The sequence below is a fragment of the Benincasa hispida genome, chromosome 11 (genome assembly GCF_027475165.1).
Source record: "Benincasa hispida cultivar pf3 chromosome 11, pf3_genome.v1.1, whole genome shotgun sequence".
Lineage (NCBI taxonomy): Eukaryota > Viridiplantae > Streptophyta > Magnoliopsida > Cucurbitales > Cucurbitaceae > Benincasa > Benincasa hispida.
The window spans coordinates 53,471,433-53,496,381 of record NC_143488.1 but is presented as its reverse complement, the minus strand read 5'-3'; the positions used below and the strand labels follow the sequence as shown (position 1 = coordinate 53,496,381).

Genomic DNA, 24,949 nt, shown 5'->3' with positions numbered 1-24,949 from the left:
TTCCTTTTTTTTTTTTAAAGGAACATGAAGGCAAATTTAGCAAGTTGATAATATAAAATATTTAAAGATTTGATTCCCTAAAAGGGAAAAAGGTGATAGAATTTCTTCTCTTTTTATTTTTTTGGTTGAATTTTTGTCTAAACAATAGGCCAAAAAAAAAAAAAAAAAACAGGGAACAAAGTTATATAGATCAATGATTTAATCAATTTTTTATCATATACTTTTAATATTATATTTGAGTTTTGTAATGAATATTATATTTGAGTTTTGTAATGAATATTATATTTGAGTTTTTAAACTTTATATATATAATTCTGTTTCTTTCCATTTTCTACTGAAATTTATGTGATGTTTCCAAAACCATATAGACCTTTAAAAATTGTTAAATATCTTTTTCTATATATAATTTTATGTTGTACTAGATTATGATATAGAAATATATTGTTTTAAGGATAAAGAAAAATAAAAAAACCTTAATCGATTTAGTTTTTATTTAAGAAAACTAAAATAATTATTAAAATTGTTTCACATATTGACACACTGCCAAAATAAAAGAATAAAACAAAAATATAACTTATAAATTGATCATAATGGATTATTATAAATAAAAATCTCATAAAATGTTTGTGTGGTTGCTTTCAAAGTTTGTTTCGACATTAATATACTTTTTTGAAACTCATTTCATACGAGTGTGACATTTTAGTCTTAAACGACATATATATCACGTCGTTTTATGAACAAATTAAACACCACTTTCTTTATGCCAATCCTTTCACTTTGTGAAAGAGAGTTAATTTCATATTATTAAATTAGGTCCCATCTCATTGTCATTTTGATTTTCTTAATTTGAAAAATTCTTTCTTTATATATCCTCTATAATAAAATGTCACTATTTATCGATAATAAAATGTCACTATTTATCGACTATAATAGTATATTAGTGTTTGTCACTGGCTATATTTGAAAATATTTACCATAATTTTCTATATTTAAAAAAACTCTTTAAAAATGGTGAAACCCATAGAAAGTAAAGAGTAATATTTGGCTATGCTCTATCTCCATGCATTTGTTTCAATCATAAAGAGCAAAATGGTAGTAAAAAAAACATTTTTAAAAGGAAAAAAATTGTCATGTCATAACTTGTGATTGAACACTTGAGTGTATTGCACAAAGATGAATATAAACTAAATTTATTCAAGTATTTTTCTAAATAAAATGTGAGAAAATAAACACAACTTTAATTTTAAAACATAAAACTAAAAATGAGTTGGTATCAAATAGGACCTTAGAAATTGAAATAATACTCATATGCGTGAAATATCTTTTTTAGCCAAGCTGAGCATACTTTAAGTTAAAAGATGCATATTCTCGACTAATAAAATGTTAAAAGTTCGAATTCTATCTTATGCGTTAAACTTATTATGATCATAAATTAAACCAAGCATGAGTTTCACTGTAGGTACAATTTTATGCGACTTTTTTTTTTCTTTTTTAAAAAAACGATCACAAAAGGGGAAGATTTTTAAAAATAGAAAAATAAAGGAAACTATTTACACAAAATAACAACATTTTAATCTTCTTTAATGGACGTTGATAGAGACTGATAGAAGTCTATTAATGATAGAAACCGATAGAAATCAATCACCGATAGATGCTGATAAAAAAGAAAATATGTCAAAGGATAATTTTAATTATGTTTATTAGTGTTTTCTTTTTGCTATTTCTATAAATAATTTGATATTTTTTCTATTTGTGAAAATTTTTCAAAAAGAAAACAACATTTTTTTTAGTACAATAAAACACATCGACATCCCATATGAGATCACATAAATACCCTCTTGATTTAAATTTTATAATTAATTCAATACCCTAACTCAACATATATATATATATATACACACACACACATACATTGAGTATCAGATATATATTGTGAATTAAATGAAATCTCCAAAATTAATATGAGATAATGCTAGAAAATCAAAAGTTCCAGAATTGGACAAAATGTTCTATTAACATATATTCAATTTTTTTTTAAAAAAAAGAAAAAAAAGAACCAACCTCAAAATTATATAAAATAAGAATTTAAAGTTCTGAATATTCAAGAAGAAAAAAGTAATTAATAATATTATACACAAAAGTTGACAAGATAAAAACCACTAATAATTGAAATAGTTACATTAAATTCCCCTCATCATTCCAAAGAGGTATTTAAGATAGAGAAACCCTACAAGGGCATGGACAAACCTTAAAAAATATACAACACACATATATTTATATATTTCAAGATAATTGCAAATTACACCTTCATACTTTTGTCTATTTTAAAACTCATATCTCTAAGTTTTAAAAATAATTCCAAAGATTCTTATGATTTGCAAATCATACCCCCCTTTTATTGGTGACCTTTAACAAAAATTGATCATACACATATAAAGACTTATTCTATATATATGTCACAGATATGTAATATCCAACAAAAGGGTATTTCTGATTTTTAAATTTTGCAAATTACAAGAATGTTTGAAACTATTTTTTGAAACATAGAGATATAATTTACAAATTAGACGAATTTATGGGGTATAATTTGTAATTATCATTATATTTTTATGAATCAAAATGCATAAATTTTCACACCCCTATAATTAACATATGAGAGAATATATTATCCTTCTTGTGATGATAAAATTATAAAGATATGATATATTTCAATGGAAAAATATTATTTACTTGTATTCTCCTTTGTCATGGCCATCTCCACAAGGGCCATTATTGTTGTTACTCCATGGAGAAAAGTAGAGACCAGAATAGTAATGACCATAGCTAGAGGTAGATGAGCTTGCCTCATGGCTCGTAGACGACGACTTTCGAGCATATTGTGATGACGAGGACGGAGATGGGGCAGGGATTTCGCTGCAGGCATAGCGAATGAGGTCGGCGTTAGTAGCGTCGAGCTCTTTCTGGAGCTTGATGACTTGCCTTTGGAGTATAGAGATGGCGCCGACGCAACCATAGACAGGGTCTTTCATCCTCGCCTCGGCCTCATAGGCGAGCGAGTTCACGGCGTCCTCCCGCTGATGCGGCTGGACTTCATTCAGCAGTTTGCTGACATTACTGGCGCCAAAGATCTTGTGGACATTGGCAAACTTTTGGGGCTCTTCGGGCGGGAAATACGGTGCGAAAACGCAATCTGGTAGGCATTTTCGACGTAGGAATTTGCAGGCTGCACATGGAGAATTGGAGTAGGTGGAAGACGACATCTTCCTACAAATGAAAAGGAAAACGAAAGTGTTTAGACAAGAAGAAGATAAATCCATGAACAAATAGAGAAACAAAAATATATATCAAAATGACATTTTTTAAGTGAAATATATTATTAAAATTAGTTATGTAAGAATGAAAAAGTTTGAAGCTTTATGAAATGAGGGTGTGTAAAAATTGAACCTTTGATGAATTTTAGGCTGAATTTTGAAGATTTTGTAGGACTAGAGAGAGAGAGAGAGAGAGAGAGAGAAGATAGGGGGTATAGTTTGAGAGACCAGAAATTCATGGTTTTAAATATGAAATTGTTGCTGGAAAAAAACACAGACATACAACTGCTGAATTCTCATGTTACAGCTATGCGACAACCTAAATTTTTTGTACCTTTTTTTTGGTCTGTCAGAGCCGTCTTTCTTACCATTGGAGATTTCTTCTAAAAATTAAATTTGCATTATAGGGTAATCTTCTTGATGATCTCTTAGTCCATACACACACCCTTTTATGTGTATTATATTCTTACATATATACATATATACACACATACATATAATCTTTTAGGATTATTTAACTCGTAATTTCATTTGTTTTCCTTTTTTTGGAATAGGGTTTGGGAGTCTTTTTCTTTTTTCTTTTTCCTTTGAACAAGAAACTAATGAAGAAGAAGGATCGGTAAATGCACTTGAATATCTTAACTAGGTCGAATAGGGTCGAGAGAGTCAATCGAATTTATGTTTGAATATTGTACAAAATAATCTAAATTTACCTAGACAAAATCACGACTGCACCTCCTGATCTCATAATCTTCTAGTATATTGTTAAAAAAAAAATCATAAATAAATCACGACGAATCAAATATATATGTACATTTGATTTTTGTCAACATGAACATAGCAACAAATATTGACGATAAACTCCCAAGAGGTAGATAAAAGTTAAAATCTCACTTTTCACTTAATTGAACTATTTATATAAAAGAAGGGTGGTTTCTTAATCTTGAGTTTACCTAATTACACAAGCTTTTATTTACCCCCACCAACCAAACATTAAACATATCCATTTTGATTATATATAATTGTATATGTGCATAATTAATTCCTCTTGATATACAACACTTTATCAAGTGGGTAAAACTAGGGATATAACTTGCAATCATATATTGCTCTAATTAACATGTTAGTTTGAAATTTTGAGAGAGAGAAGAAAAAGATAGGTTTTCCCTGTTGAAGGTTGAGGGTTTTGTATAAAATTTGGTACAAGGTCACTTGGCCTTCCCTAATTGCCATCAAAGGCAAAGGGCATAGCCCTCAATGCATGTTTCTTGTCTCCAAGTGAATCAAATTAAAATGGCCCTAATTTCTCTCTCCTCCCCTTACCTCTTTGTCTCTCTCTATTTTCTCTCTCCTACACCAAACTTTGCCCCCCTTTCATTATTTTTTTTTTGGGTTTATTTTCCTTCTTTCTTCATAAAATCTAAAAGGTCCCCTTCCCTATAATAATCTCTTCCATACCCACCAACATACACCCCTCTCTCTTACACTTATTTAGATCAAAGTCTAATCAAAAGTTTGATTTTTTTTCTTATCACAAAGAAATTCTCTTTTCCAATTTGAATAGTGTCTGTATTATCAATTTCGAAGTTAAAAGTTCGACTTCCCACCGTATATATTTTCGAATTTTCTTTTTTCAAAAAAAATTAAGGAACACCCAATTGGTGAATTGATGAGATCTAGAAGAGAGAGATCATAATGATGTGAGAAAAAAAATTGAATTTCAAAAAAGAGAAAAATAAGTAGTGAAAGTTAAACAAATTAGAAGGGTTATTACCAATAATTTTTTCTCCTTTCTGTAAGCTGTTGTTTCAACATCTCTTGTATGAAAACCTTAAGCAAAATGAAGTTGAAGCCATAGAGAGAGAGAGAGAAAAAGGAACAAACTTTATTTATGGGATATCCCTAAATAATGTTACATGTGAGAGAGAGATAAAGAAAACCCTAATGGGTGATATAAAGAAGAGAGAAAACCTGCTGAAACAGTGATCATCACAAAAGGGTAAGAGAGAGAGAAGGCAAAGGGAATTTTTTTTTCCCCTTCTTTTTTAAAGAAAATTGAGAAAGCAAGAGAGAGAGAGAAAAAGGGTAATAAATAATTAAGAGACATAAAGATGAAAGATGAAAAAGAGAGTCTTTTTAATAATGTCAATCTCTCTTGTAAAGAACTTGACATTAGGCCAATTCTTCTCTACTACAACAAATTTTGGTCTATGATATCTGTTATGTAGTTGTCATCAAACTCATATGATGACGGTTTTAAATTCACTATCTCTTTTAAGGATTGTTTGGGGTGCTGAGTTGGAGTACTATGTCTGAAGTTCATATATCTATGGAGTTTATATATATGTAGAGTTCATACATCTGTATTTTGGTCATAGTTATTTAGTATGAGTTTATATGTTTACGTTTTGGGTGTAGAGTTGAATTATATGTTTGGGGTATCTGATGCAATTTTGTGAACTCTAAATAATCTGTTTTTATAATGATTATTTTTGTTTTAAAATTTTTTATTTAGTAATTCTACCCATCCTTGTGTTGAAAATATGAATTGCATTTTTTTCTTTTAGTTTTTAAAGTTTTTCTTTTTTTCTTTTCTTTTTTGGGTAATGAACAACAATTAACCCACTACATTTCTCATTGAAATATAGTTAAATAAAATGGAAAACCGAAGAAAAATTGGAACATTTGATCCCTAATTTTTCTCCATGAATTTCATCACCAACTTCTTTTTCTTCTTCCTATTGTTACTCTCTATTTTTACTCTATCATGATTTTTTTTTAATTGAATCTCCCCCATCATCAATAAATGAAATGCCACCACAATTCTTCAATTTCATTCTTAGTTCCTCCATATTTGGAGAATCATCAATGAACAAATCCAATTTTTCACTATTTCTTGCCAGAAAATGTTCCATGAAAAAAATCTCTATTTTATGATTTTTTTTTTTTTTTTTGTGTTACATACTTTCTAATTACATACATACTTTTCCAAATATTATTTGCACTCATTTGATATGTGAATTCAATTAAGTAAAAATATATTTTTACAAATTTCTATGTATAAATATTGCACTTAATGTAGAATGTATCAAAATACTTTACTTTTTCACTCATCTTTTATTATATTTTGATATATTCCACTAGCTTTAGACAAGTGGGAGATTGTTGGGATTGATGTCCTAAATCTAGTGTATCACGTAGTTTGTAGTTTTGTTAACACATTATCTAATTAAATCAGAGGTATTTTATTTGATATTTAGACAACATTAATTCAATCAAATAAACTAGGGCATATAATATACCCAATAAAATCTCCCACTTGCCATAGCTTAGAGGACTTATATCTCATAAACCCAGACTCTTCAGGTGGCCCTAAAAAACTTTAGCCGTGAGAGCTTTGTAAATGGATCAACAATATTGTGCTCCAAGGCAATCTTTGTGACGATTTCATCCTCCCCCTATACAATCTCTCTAGTAAGATGATACTTGCGCTCTATATGCTTTCCACGTTTGTGGCTAGAGACTCCTTGGAGTTTGCCGCAGCACCACTGTTATCACAATAAAGTGTGATGGGTAAGAACATATTTGGAACAACTTCCAAATCTGTGAGAAAATTTATGAGTCAAACGACTTCTTTAGCAACTTCACAGGTAACTACATACTCAGCCTCCATGGTGGAATTTGCAATACAACCTTTCTTAATACTGCACCATACTATAGCCTCTCCATTCAGAGTGAACATTGATCCTGATGTGGATTTCCTAGAATCTTTATTAGTCTGAAAATCAGAGTCAATGTATCCTGTAATGATCAGATCCTTAGCCCCATACACGAGCATATAGCCCTTCGTTCTCCATAGATATTTGAGGATCGTTTTGACCGCTGTCCAGTGATCTAATCTTAGACTGGGTTGATATCTACTGACACTCCCTACTGCATAGCAAATGTCAGGTCTGGTACATAGCATTGCATATATAAGGCTGCTAACAGCCGATGCATAGGGAACCTGTTTCATTTTCTCAACCTCTTTAGGAGTCTTAGGACACTGTTCCTTAGACAAAATAATTCCATGCTTGAAAGGTAATAAACCCTTTTTAGAATTGTGTAACGAATATCTGACAAGCATCTTGTCAATATACGATGCCTGAGACAAGGCCAAAGTTATTCTTACGATCCCTGATGATCTGGATCCCTAGAACAAACTGCGACTCACCCAAGTTTTTCATTTGGAACTGGGTGGCTAGCCACTCCTTTACTTTTGTCAGTAAGCCTACATCATTCCCAATGAGTAGGAAATCATCCACATACAACATAAGGAAAGCTACTGAGTTGTTGATGATTCTCTTGTTGACACAATGACCATCAACATCCTGATTAAAGCCATAAGATTTGATCGCAGTATAAAATCTTATATTCCAAGATCGAGATGCTTGTTTTAGTCCATAAATGGATCGATTAAGCTTGTAAACCTTTTGCTCTCACCCTTGTTCAATGAATCCCTCTAGTTGAGTCACGTAGATGGTCTCTTCAAGATTACCATTCAAAAAAAAAGTCTTGATGTCCATTTTCCATATCTTATAGTCATAACATGTGGCTATAGAAAAGAGAATTCAAATAGACTTTAACATGACAACAGGTGAGAAAGTTTCTTCATAGTGTTGGGGTTGACACCCTAAATCTCGTAGGGTCTTGTAGTTTGTAAACCTTGTATGAACAAACATGTCTGTGATTAATAATATTTGATATTTTATTCACTCTGTCTATGAAATATATCATATTTAATTGCATTAACGATAAAATAATAAACTAACATCCAAAGTTATCGTTGTAACTTAAATATGTATGTGAAGACATACAGGTAGATCATGTTTAAGTGATAACCTAAATGGTCTGTAGTATATAGATAAGGCTGGATACCTTATCCTCGTGACAATACGAGTATGGACCGCTTTGCAGATGTTACATGTTGTAAAATGCTACAAATGATCTGATTCTAATCATTCATGTATTAGACATGTGAGCGGGGATATTCTATACGAGTTTGTATAAGACCGAACCATGAAATGTTTAGTCTCGTTAAATAACACCGTTCATAATAGAGACTTTCATTTCACTAGGATGACCATAGGTAACATGACCTTAATCTTGAGTGAGCTGTGAACTCTTGCCTATGAGGGTAGTCATTTGATTTGCATGGGTAAGAGTGGCCAAATCGTCGACTAACAAGCCTACCATTTTAGGAATTCGTTTGATTTGGGAGCTAGGAACTCAGCTACACAAGATGAAATTCACTCCTTTCCCGAAGTAGGGGTAAGTAGATAAATTGATCCCCTAAGGGCTGATTACGGGTCTTGAACAATATAGAACCACACCCTCTCTTGGCTCGAGAGGAGTTTAGTCATAGTGGGACTATGATCTATTGTTCATTAGAGGGATCAATGGTACCTAAGGAGTTAGATGTAACTATAGGGGCAAAACGGTAATTTTGGTCCAGTTGTACTTACGAGCAATTTGTGAAGGGTCATCATACTGTTGATTGGTTATATCCAATGGACACAGAAATACATCTGTAATGCGAAAAGTACAGTTGTTGGTCTTTAGTGAAGTGTTCGACAGTTAACGGATGGTGGATAATGTGATTAAAGAGTTTAATCAGTTATTCATGCACCGTTGGAACTTCAAGCTACAGTCCATAAGGTCCCCTTGGTAGCTCAATGGATTTAGTTGAGAATCAATTATTGAGTTAATTTGAAATGTTCAAATTAATAAGAGGGAATTTAATTATATATGATATAATTAAATTAATTCAATTATACATGATATAATGATATAATGTATTTGATACATTATTGTTTAATTGGAGGAACAAATATTTGAATATGATTCAAATATATTTTCTATGAATAAGATTCATAGTTGTTAAATTTAATATAAATATGATTTATATTAAATACCATAAAATGGAGAAAAAGAACTATGGTTTATATATTGTATATGATGCAATATTAAAACTATAGGTTATAAATATAATATGATAAGTTAGTTATCATATTTCTTTATAATTTATTAATCATTTGATAATTATCCCTTTTTCTCTCTAACCATCATAGTGGGGAGTCATTCAGTTTATGGCAAAATGGAATAAAAATAAAATTTGATTTTATATATTACACAGACAAGCATTCACGATTAAGAGTTACTACACGATTGCTTGGAGATCCTATGCGATAGACTCGCTTCTCTAAACGATCAAGAGAATTTAGATCAAGAGAATTTACTTTGCGATAACTTTTGTTCATTTCTCGATCGTCTTCTTCCTCCAACTCCAAACTCCACTCTAACCAAAATTAGCCAGAGTCCACCACTCCTGGATTCTCACACCGAGAATACCAAGATCACAAAGTAGCAGTGTCCCCTTTTTTGTTCGAGTTTGCATTATTGTTTGCTATTGTTCGTTTGGAGTGTTTGTGACTTGTTCGATGCATTTGTGAACGAGTAGTTCGAGGGATTAACTTGAAGAACGGTTCTTTAAAGGTATAATCTCTAAACTCTTGTTTATTTATTCAATAGCATGCTGTAATTTATATTTTGTGCATAATCTGTTTGTTTCACTGTAAATGTATGCGTTCAATCGAAATGGGATTTGGACGATCCACTTTTGCTCAGAGGTTCTCTATCAAAAGAGTTCCTTCACATAGTCCACTCCCCCCCACCTGGGTATAACCACTTTGTCACTAGTCTAGGTTTAAAGGTCTGTACCTTTCCATCTATACCCATTTCCCTCTTGTAGTTCCACTAACAACCTATAGATTTTATCCCATTTACAAACTCCCAGATAGAATTGGAGTATATAGACTCCATTTCTTGATTCATGACCTTAATTCATTCATCCTTGTCAACATCTTCCATTGCCTTCTTGTAAGACAATGGATCCTTAAAACCATCATAAAATGTGATGTTTTGGGCTTTTTTTAAACCCACATAACGAATAGATGGGTTCACAATCCTCCCACTACGTCAAGGCAATCTCAACTCTTGAGATGGATTAGCTTGATTGGATGAACCGACTTGTTTATGTACTAGCCTCTTCAACAACTCTTGTTGAAGTTTCAGTATTATCATCAGAAATCGTTCTTAAAACTATGTTGCTTCATGGTTTCTACTCCCTTACGTTGTCTTCCTCCAAGAAAGTAGCGTATGTCGATACAAATAATTTATTTTTTGGATCAAAGAAGTATCCACCTCTTGTTTTCTTGGGGTAGCCTACAAATAGGCATACTTTTGAATTAGGTTCCGACTTTTTGGGACTTGTCACAAGCACATGGGCTGAACATTCCCAAATCTTGATGTGGCATAAGCTACATTTACGACCTCTCTACAACTCTAAAGTGAAGGGAAACTAGTGATGGTTTCGCAGTGGAAACAGAGATCAATCCCATTTTTTTGTTTTTATAGAATTTTAGAATTACAGAATGATCAGGATAGATTATGCATTAAATTAAATCTAATTTACAACATGCTTTTCATGGAAAATTGGTGAATAAAAACATTACCTTTATGTTCTTCACGTTTTCCTCGATCTAGATCACGATCTCTTATTCGTTTCAAGATACCACCATAAAATAAACCTCTGTATTCTCCCTGAGATTGAGTAAACGGAGGAGTGGTGGGCTCTATGTTAGATTTAAGAGGAAGGAGAGTAAGAGAGGGAAGAGAGAGTTTTTTCTTCTTTGTGATTTTCTGCATAGGGCACTTTTTTTTTTCCTCAGAAAAAACAGGAGCAAGATGAAGAATGGTACAACTACCCATTCAACCCCATTCACAGCACGTATCATCAGAGCAAATTAGAGGTCCCTCCCTTTAATTAAATTAAAAATAAAATATAATTTAATTTAATTAAAATAATATATACACACACATATATATGTATAATAACTACCTTATTATATATATACTATATGGTATATCATATACAACATATAACCTATAGTTTTATATTGTATCAAATACAGTATAACCTATAGTTTTATTATCTCTCAACAATGCATGGTATTTAATATAAACCACATTTATTCTAAATTCAATTATATGAATCTCATTCAAATAATTAATATTCTAATCATATTCAAATACTTAATTCCTCTCAACTATTTATGGTATTTAATAATAATCACTTTGTATTAACCTTAATTATATGAATCTCATTCATATAATTAGTATTTGAATCATATTCAAATTCCTCTCAAAATAATTTATATTATAATGTATCAAATACATTATATTAAATATATCACATATAATTAATTTAATTAATTATATCATGTATAAATAATTTCCTCAATCAATTTGAACAATTCAAATTAATCTAAAATTAATTCTCAACTAAATCCCCATTGAGCTACAGAGGGAACCTTATGGACCGTAGATTGAAGCTCCAATGGTGCTTGGATAATTAATCAAACTTTTTAAATAAATTACCCAATTTCCATTAACTATTGGTCACTCCACTAAAGACCGACAGTTTTATTCTTTGCACTACAAATATATTTTTGTGTCCACTGGATATAACCAGTCAATAGTGTGATGACTCTTCACAAATTGCTCATAAGTAAAGCTGGACCAAAATCATCGTTTTACCCCTGTAGTTACTTCTAACTCCTTAAGTATCATTGATTCCTTTAATGAATAATAAGTCATAGTCCAACTATGACTAAATCCCTCTCGGGCCAGGAGAGGGTGTGATCGTTCAAGCTCCGAAATCAGCCCTTAAGGGAGCAATTTATCTACTTACCTCAACATTAAGATCGGAGTGAATTCTGTCTTGTATAACTGTGTTCCCAGCTCCCCAATCAGACGAATCCTCAAAATGGTAGGCTTATTGAGTTGACAATCTGGCCACTCTCACCCATACAAATCAAAGGACCGCTTTAATGAACAGGATTTCACAACTCACACAAGATTCAGGTCATGTTACCTATGATCATCCTAGTGAAATGTAAGTCTCTGTTATTAATGGTCTTATATAATGAGACTAACCATTTTGTGATCCGGTTTTATACAAACTCTTTTTATTGGATATCCCTACTCACATGTTTCCACATGAATGATCAGGATCAAATCATTTGTAGCAATTTATAATACTTGTAACATCTACAAAGCAGGCCGTATCCGTAGTGTCATTAGGATAAAGTACCCAACCTAATCCATTTACTATAGACCGTTTAGGTTATTATTTAAACAAGATCCACCTGTATGTCTCTACATACTTGTTTAAATTACATAAAATAACCTAGGATTTTTAGTTTATTGAATCGAGTGTATACTCATAAAATAACAATTATTTTATTAATAACAATTTATTTATACAATGTTTACAAACTACGAGAATACAAGAGATTTAGGACACCAATCCTAACAATCTCCCACTTGTTTTAAAGCTTAGGGTGCCTAATGTACAATATAAATAAAATACAAAATACAATAAATTAGGGCATACACTATACCCATTAATATCTCCTACTTACCTTAGACAATATGTCACATATCTCGTAGACCCAAACTTTCTAGATGATCCTCGAACGCTTTAGCCGTGAGAGCCTTTGTAAACGGATCGACAATGTTGTGCTCTAAAGTAATCTTCTTGATAGTCATGTCACCTTGATGCACAATCTTCCAAATCAGATGATATTTTCGTTCAATGTGTTTTCCTCTATAATGACTCCTAAGTTCCTTTGAATTTGCCACAACACGATTGTTATGACAATAAAGTGTGATGGGCAATGACATATTTGGAACAACTTCTAAATCAGTAAGGAACTTCTTAAGTCAAACAGTCTCTTTAGCAGCTTCACAAGTAGCTACATATTCGACTTCTATAGTGGAGTTGGTGATGCATCCTTACTTGATGCTTCATCGAACTATAGCTCCTCCATTCAGAGTAAACATTGACCCTCATGTGGATTTTTGAGAATCCTGATCAGTCTGAAAGTTAGAGTCCATGTATCCTGTAAGGATCAAATCCTTATCTCCATATACAAGCATATAGTCCCTCGTTCTCCAAAGATACTTGAGGATTGTTTTGACCGCTGTCCAGTGATCTAATCCTGGATTGGATTGATATTGACTGAAAATCCCTACTGCATAGAAAATGTCAGGTCTAGTACATAACATTGCATACATAAGGATACCAATAGCCGATGCATAGGGAATTCATCTCATTTCCTCAACATCTTAAGGAATCCTAGGACACTGTTCCTTAGATAATACAATTCCATGCCTGAAAGGTAATAAACCCTTCTTGGAATTGTGCATCGAATATCTGACAAACATCTTGTCAATATATGATGCCTAAGATAAGATCAACCTTTTGTAATTACGATTCCTGATGATTGGATCCCTAGAAAAAACTACGTCTCTCCCAAATCTTTCATTTGAAATTGGGCGACCACTAATTATTTACACCAGTCAGAAAATCGATATCATTCCTAATGAGTAGGATATCATCCACATACAACACGAGAAAAGCTACTGAGCTGTTGATGATTTTCTTGTAAACACAAGGCTTATCAACATTCTAGTCAAAACCCTAAGATTTGATCGCAACATCAAATCTTATATTCCAAGATCGTGTTTCAGTCCATAAATGGACCGATTAAGCTTGCCAATCTTTTGCTCTTGATCTTGTTCAATGAATCCTTCTGGTTGATTCATATAGATGGTCTCTTCAAGATTACCATTCAAAAAAGCAGTCTTGATGTCCATTTGCCATATTTTATAGTCATAATATGTGGCTATGGACAAGAGATCTCTGATAGACTTTAACATGACAACAGGTGAAAAAGTTTCTTCATAATCCACTCCTTCAACCTAGGTATAACCCTTTGCCACATGTCTAGCTGTAAGGGTCTGTATATTTCCATTTACATCTCTTTTTCTCTTATAGATCCATTTCCATTAGGTTGATCTACAAGCTCTCAGACAGAATTGAAGTGCATGGACTCCATTTCTTGATTCATGACTTTAATCCATTCATCCCTGTCAACTCTTCCATTGCTTGTTTATAAGAAAATGGATCCTCAACTCTATCATCAACTATGATGTCTTGGGCTTCTATTAAACCCATGTAACGTACAGGTAGGTTCGTAACCCTCCCACTATGTCGAGACAATCTTAACTATTGAGATGGATGTGTATGACTAAATGAACCCACATTAACAACTCTTGATGATGTATCAACCCTTTCAACAACCCTTGTTAAGGTCTCAATAGATTCATTAGAAATTTCACTTAAAATAATTTTACTTTGTGGCTTATAATCCCTCATGTGGCCTTCTTCCAAGAAGGTAGCGTTTGTGAACACAAACACTTTCCAAAAAGGTAGCGTTTGTCGACACAAACACTTTATTTTCACTTGGATCAAAGAAGTACCCACCTCTTGTTTACTTGGGGTAGCCTACAAATAGGCACACTTTTGAACGAGGTTCCAACTTTTTGGGGTTTTCCATTAGCACATGAGCTGGACATCCCCAAATTCTGAAGTGGCATAACTACCTTTACGACCTTTCCATAACTCAAAAGGTTTTTCAGAAACACTATTTAAGGGAATGTTGTTTAAAATATAATCTGCAGTCTCTACTGGATATCCCCAAAACGAGTAAGGAAGTTGAACATAGCTCATCATTGACCGAACCATGTCCAACAACAGGGTTCTGTTTCTCCTTTCCGATACACCATTCTGTTCAGGTGTACCAGAGGCTGAGAGTTGGGACGTAATTCCATGTTCTATCATATAGTTTTGGAATCTTATGTCTATATACTCTCCACCACGATCAGATCGTAGTTTATATATATATATATATATATATATATATATATATATATATATATATATATTTACCTAACAAGTTTTCAACCTCAATTTTTTACTCCTTGAAATTTTCAAGAGCTCCAAACTTATGTTGCATTAGGTATAGATACCCAAATCTAGAACAATCATCTATAGAAGAGATGAAATATTCATACCCTCCTCGTGCTCTTACATTCATCGGACCATAGATGTCTTAATGTATAAGCTCTAATGTTTCTTTGACTGTATAACCTTTTCCAGTAAAAGGTCGTTTTGTCATTTTGCCTTCAAGGGATGACTCACATGTAGGTAAATAATTTTATTCGAAAAGAATTCCACTTTTTACCAATCTCTTAATCCTATTGATATTGATGTGACCTAACCTTAGATGCCAAAGATGAACATTTTCTTTAGGAGAAACTCTCGATCTTTTAACAGTTGTTGCCATTTTGAACATTTCAATATTTAGCACAACTTTTGTAACTAATGGCCTTAGTACATATAAGTTATTTTCCATTGAACCAAAGCCTAGTTCCATTCCATTCTTGAAAATAAACACTTTATTCTTAGAGAAGGATAAGAAATAAGTTTGTTCAATTAGACAGGAAACAGAAATTAAGTTCCTCTTAATATGAGGAACTACATATATGTTATCTAATAACATATATCGTTTCTTGTCTAAAATAACTTAAGCCTACCTACAGCAATAGCTGAAACAACCTTACCAGTATCGATTTTGAGAGTCATCTCTGTAGCTATTAATTGTTTCTAGGAATTAAATCCTTGGTGGGAAGAACATAAGTGATTAGTAATTCCTGAATCAACTATCCAAGTAGAATCATCATTCTCTACTAAGCACATCTCCAAGACAAATAAATTAATTTATTTTCTTCAAAGTTCTTCCTTTTCAGAGAATAGTGGGATCAGCCCCACAACCCATATCATAAACTCCAAGTTTCATCTCAAAAGAAAATCCTCGTTGATTAACTTCACTAGAGTTTGCAACTACTGCTTTCTATATTTGTCCCTTGACATTTAATATGGACTGGAATTTATCTGTGGAGTTGACATTACTAGTTTCATTATCATCAATCCCATTTTGTTTGAATTGTGAGAACTTTTGCTCAAACAATTCTTGCATTGATTGCATGATCTGATGTGCAGTGACCCTTCGTTTTAGATCCTAAAGTTCTGCCACAATGAGCCAGCCGAAGGGAAAAACGGATTGGGGCAAAAACTCAAGCGATCCTATCCATTTTTGGAGTTTGCCTTGATATTAACCTATTGCACAAACCATCCAAAGGGGAACGTTCCCAGGGCGCCTTGAGGCCGTGCAAGAAGATCTCATGGTGCAAACCAATAAAGGAGATCGTAAGATATGTTGACACACATTTCTCTTCCACTTATTATAAATACTCTCTCCATTCATATTTATATTGATTCATGCAAATACCATCCGAAGGGGGACGCTCCCAGAGTGTCTCGAGGCAAAGCATGAGTCTCACGATGTGAACATTAAGGGAGAAATGTGAGTGAAAAAATTGACGTATTATATATATATCTTTTTCCTCCCACCAAGTATTTTAATAACCTAGGGTTTATTTTATGTAGGAAAAATAAGGCTAATTATTTTTACTAAGTAATTATTTAAGTTTGCCCAAAAGTGATACTTACTTTGAATAGTTAAATAATTTTGATCAATGTTCATTAAACATTTTAACAAACCTTAATCAACAATTGCATGCTTGTAGCAAATCTACCTAATTTACCTTTTTAGGTCAGTTCCCAGGTAGGTGTGTTATGTTTCCGTCAACTTAAATACCCCAGCTTAGATAAAACTATCCTTAAACAAGATGTCTCTTATAGATACGTTTGCTACAAATTTAATCTTTTATTAGAATCTATTAAACTGATTAAAAAGGTTAATCTAATTTCTAATCTCATTAGAAATTTGTGATAAAGGTCTATGTAAATCAAAATTTAAAACTATTTTAAAAAATGATTTTACCTAAATTTTCATGCAATTCTGAATTATTAATGTTAATATCTAATTTCAATTTTTTATAACGATTATAAAGAAAAAATGAAACAAATTAAAATTATACAATTGCATCAAATGACATACTTTATAAAATTATAACGTTTATAAAATTATGTAAAGTAATGTCACGCATCATGCAATTTCCATTTCATTACTATATATATAGCACTTATATACTAAAGTAATGAATTAAATAACATACATTGCATCCATACATCCAAACTATATATTATAACTATTATAATATAAATGATGCATGGCTATGTTATTTATGCATGCAAGTATATAGTATAACACTTATATTATATGATGCATGAGCATGCTATAAAATTAAAACATGTAACTATATATTATAACACTTACAATATAAATGATGCATGAATAATGCATAACCTATAGTGGGGTTTTACTATATGACATACTTTATGACATATATAAAACAATTAAACCATACATCTTATGCATAATTTAAACAACAATTATGAATCGGGATTGGACTCCTAAAACCATTAATTAAATTAATATAATGTTTATATTAATTCAGTTAATAAAAAAAACTGCCTATTACATTAATAAATAGCTCAATCGGTTCAAAACAAGTGAATCGGGTCTTGAAATAGCTCGAATCAGACCATCTAGCAACCGAACTACCCTTGAACTGCTCGAATCGGACCCGAACCAGCTTGAAATCGAATTGAACCGCACTTGAACCGGCGCTCAACTGCATTTCTTCCCCGTCTCGAAGCGTCGCAATGCCATGCCCTAGCATCGAAGAACTCTGTTTGACGCATCATAGCATCACAACGCTAGGGCATAGTGTTGGGACGTTATTGTATAGTTGCCTACCGTACAGATTCGATCTTCTTTGAATCTCATCCGAATTGAGCCCTGTTTTTACTAGAATGTCGCGGGAACAACAAGAATGACTCAATACATCAAATTTACAGACTCGATAACAATTTACGCCAAAAAACAAAGGGCACCTACAATACAAATTTGTAAATGAAAATATGAAAAACTAAGAAACCAATCCCAAAACCATTCAAATTGCAAACCACATTCCATAAAGCATTCATCATATGAAATAAAATACAGAATGCACTCACCATTATTCTGCAATAAAATTATGGAAAAAAAATTGGGATTGAAGCCTCTATTATGATATCAATTGAAGGAAAACCAGTGATGGTTTCATAGCGGAAGCGGGGATCAATCCCATTTTTCATTTTCACAGAATTTTAGAATTACAAAATGATGAGAAGGATAGATTATGCATTAAATTAAATCTAATTTATAGCATGCTTTTCATGTGAAATTGGGGAAGAAAAATATTACCTTTGAAGAACACTTCTTCACATTTTCCTCGATCTAGATCACGATCTCTTTTTTGTTTCAAGATACCACCATAAAAAAAAATCTTATGTATTCTCCTTGAGATTGAGAAAACGGAAGAGTAATGGGCTCTACGCTAGATTTGGAGGAAGGAGGAGAATAAGAAAGGGAAGAGAGAGTTTTTTCTTCTCTGTGATTTGTCTACAAAGAGTACTTTTTTTTTTTCTGCAGAAAAAACAGGAGCAAGATGAAGAATGGTTTCTTATTATATATACAATATGTTATATCATATACAACATATAACCTATAGTTTTATATTGTATCAAATACAATATAATCTATGGCTTTATTATCTCTCAACAATGTCTGGTATTTAATATAAATCACATTTATACTAAATTCAATTATATGAATCTCATCCATATAATTAATATTCGAATCATATTCAAATACTTAATTCCTCTCAATTATTTATGGTATTTAATATAAATCATATTTATATTAAACTTATTTATATGAATCTCATTCGTATAATTAGTATTTGAATCATATTCAAATTCTTCTCAAAATACTTTATATTATTTGATACATTATATTAATTATATCACATAAAATTAATTTAACTAATTATATCACATAAAATTAATTTAACTAATTATATCACATAAAATTAATTTAACTAATTATATCACATATAATTAATTCCCTCAATCAATTTGATCACTTCAAATTAATCTAAAATTAATTCTAAATTAAATCAATGTTGAGCTACAGAGGGGACCTTATGGACTCGTAAATTGAAGTTGCAATAGTGCTTGGATAATTAATCAAACTCTTTAATTAAATTACCCAACTTCCATTAACCATCGGTCACTCCACTAAAGACCGACAACTGCACTCTACGCACTACAGTATATTTCTGTGTCAATTGGATATAACCAGTCAATAGTGCGGTGACCCTTCACAAATTACTCGTAAGTACAGTAAGGCCAAAATTACCGTTTTGCCCCCCTATAATTACATCTAACTTCTTAAGTACCACTGATTCCTCTAATGAATAATAAATCATAATCTAACTATGACTAAATCCTTTCGGGCCAGGAGAGGATGTGGCCACATTGTTCAAGCCCCAGAATCAGCCCTTAAGGGAGCAATTTATCTACTTACCCGTTATCAGGGAAGGAGTGAATTTCGTCTTGTGTAGCTGTATTCCCAGCTCCCCAATCAGACAAATCCACAAAATGGTACGCTTATTGAGTTGCAATCTGGTCACTCTCACTCATACAAATCAAAGGATTGCCTTCATAAATAGGAGTTCACAACTCACTTAAGATTCAGGTTATGTCACCTATGGTCATCCTAGTGAAATGTAAGTCTCTATTATTAACGGTGTTATATAATGAGACTAACCATTTCATGATCCGGTCTTATATAAACTCTTTTTATAGGGTATCCCTACTCACATATTTCCACATGAATTATCAGGATCAGATTATTTGTAGCACTTTACAACACTTGTAACATCTACAAAGCAGGCCGTATCCGTTGTGTCACTAGGATAAGGTACCCAACCTAATCCATTTACTATAGACTGTTTAGGTTATTATTTAAACAAGATCCACCTGTATGTCTCTCCATACTTGTTTAAATTACATAAAATAACCTAGGATCTTTAGTTTATTGAATTGAGTGTATACTCATAAAATAACAATTATTCTATTAATAATAATTTGTTTATACAATATTTACAAACTACGAGAATAAAAAAGATTTAGGACACCAATCCTAACAATCTCTCATTTGTACTAAAGCTTAGGGTGCCTAATGTACAATACAAATAAAATACAAAATACAATAAACTAGGGCATATACTATACCCCAGTAACATAAAGGCATTTCACAAACACTTTTGAATGAAACGTTGTTCAAAATGTAAATAACAATCTCCACTAGAAATCCCCAAGATGAGTAAGATAGTTGAGCATAGCTCATCATAGACTGAACCATGTTCAACAGGGTTTTATTTCTTCTTTTTGATATACCATTCTGCTGAGGTGTACAAGAGGATGAGAGTTGGGACGTTATTCCATGTTCTACATATAATTCTAGAATGTTAAGTCCAGATACTCTCCACCACGATCAGGTCGTAGTATTTTTACCTTTTTACCTAACAAAATTTCAATCTCAGTCTTATATTCCTTAAACTTTTCAAGTGCTTCAAACTTGTGTTGCATTAGGTAAAGATACTCATATCTTGAATAATCATCTATGAAAAAGATGAAATATTCATACCCTTCTCTTGCTTTTACATTCACTGGACCACAGAGATCTAAACGTATAAGCTCTAAGGTCTCTTTGGCTCTATAACCCTTTCTAGTAAAAGGTCGTTTTGTCATTTTGCCTTCAAGACATTGACTCACATATAGGTAAAGAGTTTTATTCTAAACCATTTAAAAGTGCACTTTTCACCAATCTCTCAATCCTATTGAGATTAATGTGACCTAACCTTAGATGCCAAAGGTGGACATTTTCTTTAAGAGAAATCCTTGGTCTCTTCGCAGTTGTTGCCATTTTGAATATTTCAGTATTTGAGACAATCTTTGTAACTAATGACCTTGGTACATATAAGTTACTTTCTTTTGAAGCAAATCCTATCTCCATTCCGTTCTTGAAAATGAACACGTTACTTCTAGAGAATAAGAGAGAATAATTTTGCTCAATCAAACCAAAAACAGAGATCGAATTCCTTTTCATATTAGGAACTACATATATGTCATCTAATAACATATATCGTTTCTTGTCCATAAGTAACTTAAGCCCGCCTATGGCAACAACTGGAACGACCTCACCAATATTGACTCGAAGAGTCATTTCTCCAGCTTTCAATTGTCTCTAGGAATCAAATCCCTAGTGGGAATAACACACGTGATTAGTAGCTCCTAAATCAATTATCCAGTCAGAATCATGATTCTCTATTAAGTGACTCCAAGACAAGTAAATCAGATTTAGTGTCATTGAATCTCTTCCTATCCTAGAGAGTAGTGGGATCGGCTTGAACACCCTTATTATGAATTCCAAGTTTTTCTTCTGAGGTCAAACCTCTTTGATAAACTTTGCTAGAGTTAGCAACTTTTGCTTCGTCTATTAGTCCCTTGACATTTAATATGAACCGGAGTTCAAATAAGGAACTTACATTACTGGTTTCATCTATATTAACCCCATCCTGCTTGAATTGTGAGATCATTCTCTCAAACAATTCTCACATTGATTGCATGATCTGAACTGTAGTGATCATGCTATCAAATATGTTGGTCAAGACATTAGGTATGCAGATTGGCCTTCGTCCACCTTTTTATGCATCACGAACAATTCTTGTTGCATAAAGGGTTGAGACTAGTAGTCATTCCTCAGTTAAGATAAAGTTAAGGTTGTTTTGCCACGAACATAGTTTTAATCGATTCTTTCCAAGTTACATAATTGAATTCAGTCAACATTTTAGCTTTAGGAAGGTTCATTAAAGCGCTAGACATGCTTGCTGATACAAAACAAATTATTTACTTTAAACACTTATGCAAAAAATCATTTTAGTCCAATCAATTTTAGCAAAACCTTAATAATGTACCCCAATCATTATTCTATTTTGCAATGATGCTTCAGTAGTTTAGGACAAAAGCCACCGAAGGGTGATCGGTCACCCCTCCATTGAATTGAGACACTTCTCAACCAATCATCACACTAGAATAATTCTTATTCCTATGACGATTAATCATCATTAGTTTGGTCAAGAAATCATTAACTCGCTTAACAATTTCTCGTAAGTGTGACCATTTTAGACCATAAAGTTCCGTCCTAATAAGACAACGGAAAAGAAAAAGCTGATTGGGGCAAAAACTAAAGCGATCCTATCCAGAAACCATTTTTGGAGTTCACCCTGATATTGACCTAATGCACAAACCATTCGAGGGGGGATGCTCCCAGGGTGTCACGAGGTCGTTTAAGAAGGTCTCACGATGCAAGCGAATGAAGAAAACTGTAGGACATGTTGACACACATCCCTCTCCCACTTACTATAAACACTCTTTCCATTCATCTTGATATTGACCCATACAAATACCATCCGAAGGAGGACGCTTCTAGGGTACCACGAGGCCAAGCATGAGTCTTACGGTGTGAATTTTTAGAAAAAACGTGAGTGAAAAAATTGGCATATCGTATACATCCTTTTTCCTCCCATTAAATATTTTAAAATTTTCAAGTTTCATACTTAGGCAAATCCGGCTAATTCAATTTATCTAAGTTATTGTTAATTTTCTCGATATAATGCTTATATTAAATATTTTAACAATATGTGATCTCATTCATTAAACTTTTTAACAAAATTGATCACTTATTGCATGCTTATAAAGTATTTACCAAATTCACCTTCCAGGTTGGTTCCCAAGTAGAGATGTTTCGTTTCCGTCAGCTTAAAAACCTCAGCCTAGATAGAACGTTCCTTAAACAAAGGTCCCTTATAGGTAGTCATTTTATAAATTTAATATTTTAATCAAGTTCATTTTAATCATATTAAAACGAACTAAAAGATTAACCTATTTCTAATCTCATTAGAAATGTATTTAACATAAATCTAGGTGAATTAATTTTAAACCCTTTCGAATTAATTTGGACCTATGTTTGCATGCAACTCTTGATTATCGATTTTAATCTAATTCATTGAACTTATAATCTTTATAAAACAATGAATTTGTCAAAATCTTTTTTCGTTTGCATTATGACGACTTTGATTAAATATAACGTTTATATTAATCTAAGTAATGTCATGCTCAATGCAAAGTTCATTTTTCATCTAATTATAATGCTTATAACTATCATACATGAAAAATAAGCATGCATATTCATTACTCAAAACATGCATTCAAATAATATAACAATTATATTATAATGCATGAGAATACTTATATTAATCATGTAACCATATAACATTTATATGATGCATGATCATGTTTATCCTAATGTGGAATTTTAAAACTATATGACATACATTATGCATATTACCAAAATATATAATTTAAACATACATCTCATGTACATTCAATTATATAAAAGGCATTAATAGACCGATATTTGGCACCCTAGAATTTAGAAAGTTCTAATAGAAAACAGAAAAAGCAAAAAAAAAAAAAAATGCTTCTATTCGGCGATGATGGATAAATCAAATCTTAAAACGATGATTCAACCATTCAAAACAAGTCCTAGGTGTCCTGAACATACTGACCAAATTTCAACACGATCCAACGCTTATAATTCTGACAATCGACAAATTAGTGAAAGCAATCCCTGAAAAATCGAACTGCACAGTTTCTCTTCGTTTTCTCTTGTTTCGTCTTTGTTTTCCTGAGTTTTTTTCACAAAAACTTTTTACCACAAACGACATGGACTTACAAACTCGATTTATAGTAAAAATACCAAAAAACAACGAGCCCTTACATGATCAAATCAAGTAAGACAAGTCTATGTGCCAAATATCGAAAACATCTATTAAGTCAAAGAATATCCAAATGAAATTTACTGTACTCATCTCATAAAAACAATAGACAAAAGCACCCACCACGTTCTCTATTTTTGTTTTTAAAAACCAAAAATCGAAATTGCAAGAACCTAACTCTGATACCAATTGAAGGAATCGAATTCCCACAGAAGCGTGTGAACACCTTGCATTTAGACATTCAATTTTTATGGAAACAAAAACAGTAAAATAAAACATGCATTTATAGGATAAGCATTCAAAGAAAACTATAAGCATGCTAGAAAAGAGGAAGAAGAGAAGAAATCAAAACTCATCTTTGTTGATTCTTCTAACTTTTCTCTTCCACCGTTATCAACAATCTCGAACTTTTCCAATGAAGAAGGACACCACTAACAAAGTTACCTTGGTATTCTCTAGAATTCCAAAAGAACTTGGAAGAATGGTCTCCACAAACTTTCGAGGAGGAAAAGGGTAGAGAATTTTTAAAGAGAAGTTAGAGAGATTGTGAAGGCTTGGAAACTAGGTTTTTTGTGTAATGAAAACCCTCCACCAAATGGGCTATAAGGATATATTTATATGGAGAAGGGTTAACTCCTTCTCCAAGTATTTTCCTTTATACCCTTGGTACAAATTAGTTAAATAACCCTTATTTAATTAATTGATACATTAATTAAATAACCATATATTAAATCTCATTTATTATACATTTAGTTAATTATCATAAATATAATATATTTATACTAACCTCCAATCTCCATTATTTCTTAATCAATTAATTAACCATTAATTAATCAATTAAATAACTATATTAAATCATATTTAATATGAAGTTAATTAATATATAAATATCACATATTTATACGTATACATCTTTGTAAATTCAATCCATATAA

At 32.0% G+C, this 24,949-nt stretch overlaps 1 protein-coding gene across 2 annotated transcripts; it reads right to left on the bottom strand.

Moving 5' to 3' along the window:
• Positions 1-2,100: 2,100 nt before the first annotated feature.
• On the bottom strand, positions 2,101-5,325 carry LOC120091729 (LOB domain-containing protein 25-like). 2 transcript variants are annotated; one of them, XM_039049846.2, is made up of 2 exons: positions 5,086-5,325; positions 2,101-3,264 (listed from the first exon to the last, which is right to left on the bottom strand). In XM_039049846.2, the coding sequence occupies exons 1-2, from the start codon at positions 5,124-5,126 to the stop codon at positions 2,727-2,729; spliced, it is 579 nt and encodes a 192-aa protein (XP_038905774.1). In that variant the 5' UTR covers positions 5,127-5,325; the 3' UTR covers positions 2,101-2,726. The 2 variants fall into 2 exon arrangements, with proteins under 2 accessions (XP_038905774.1, XP_090162758.1); XM_090306632.1 differs by lacking the exon at positions 5,086-5,325 and adding an exon at positions 3,445-3,794.
• Positions 5,326-24,949: the final 19,624 nt, after the last annotated feature.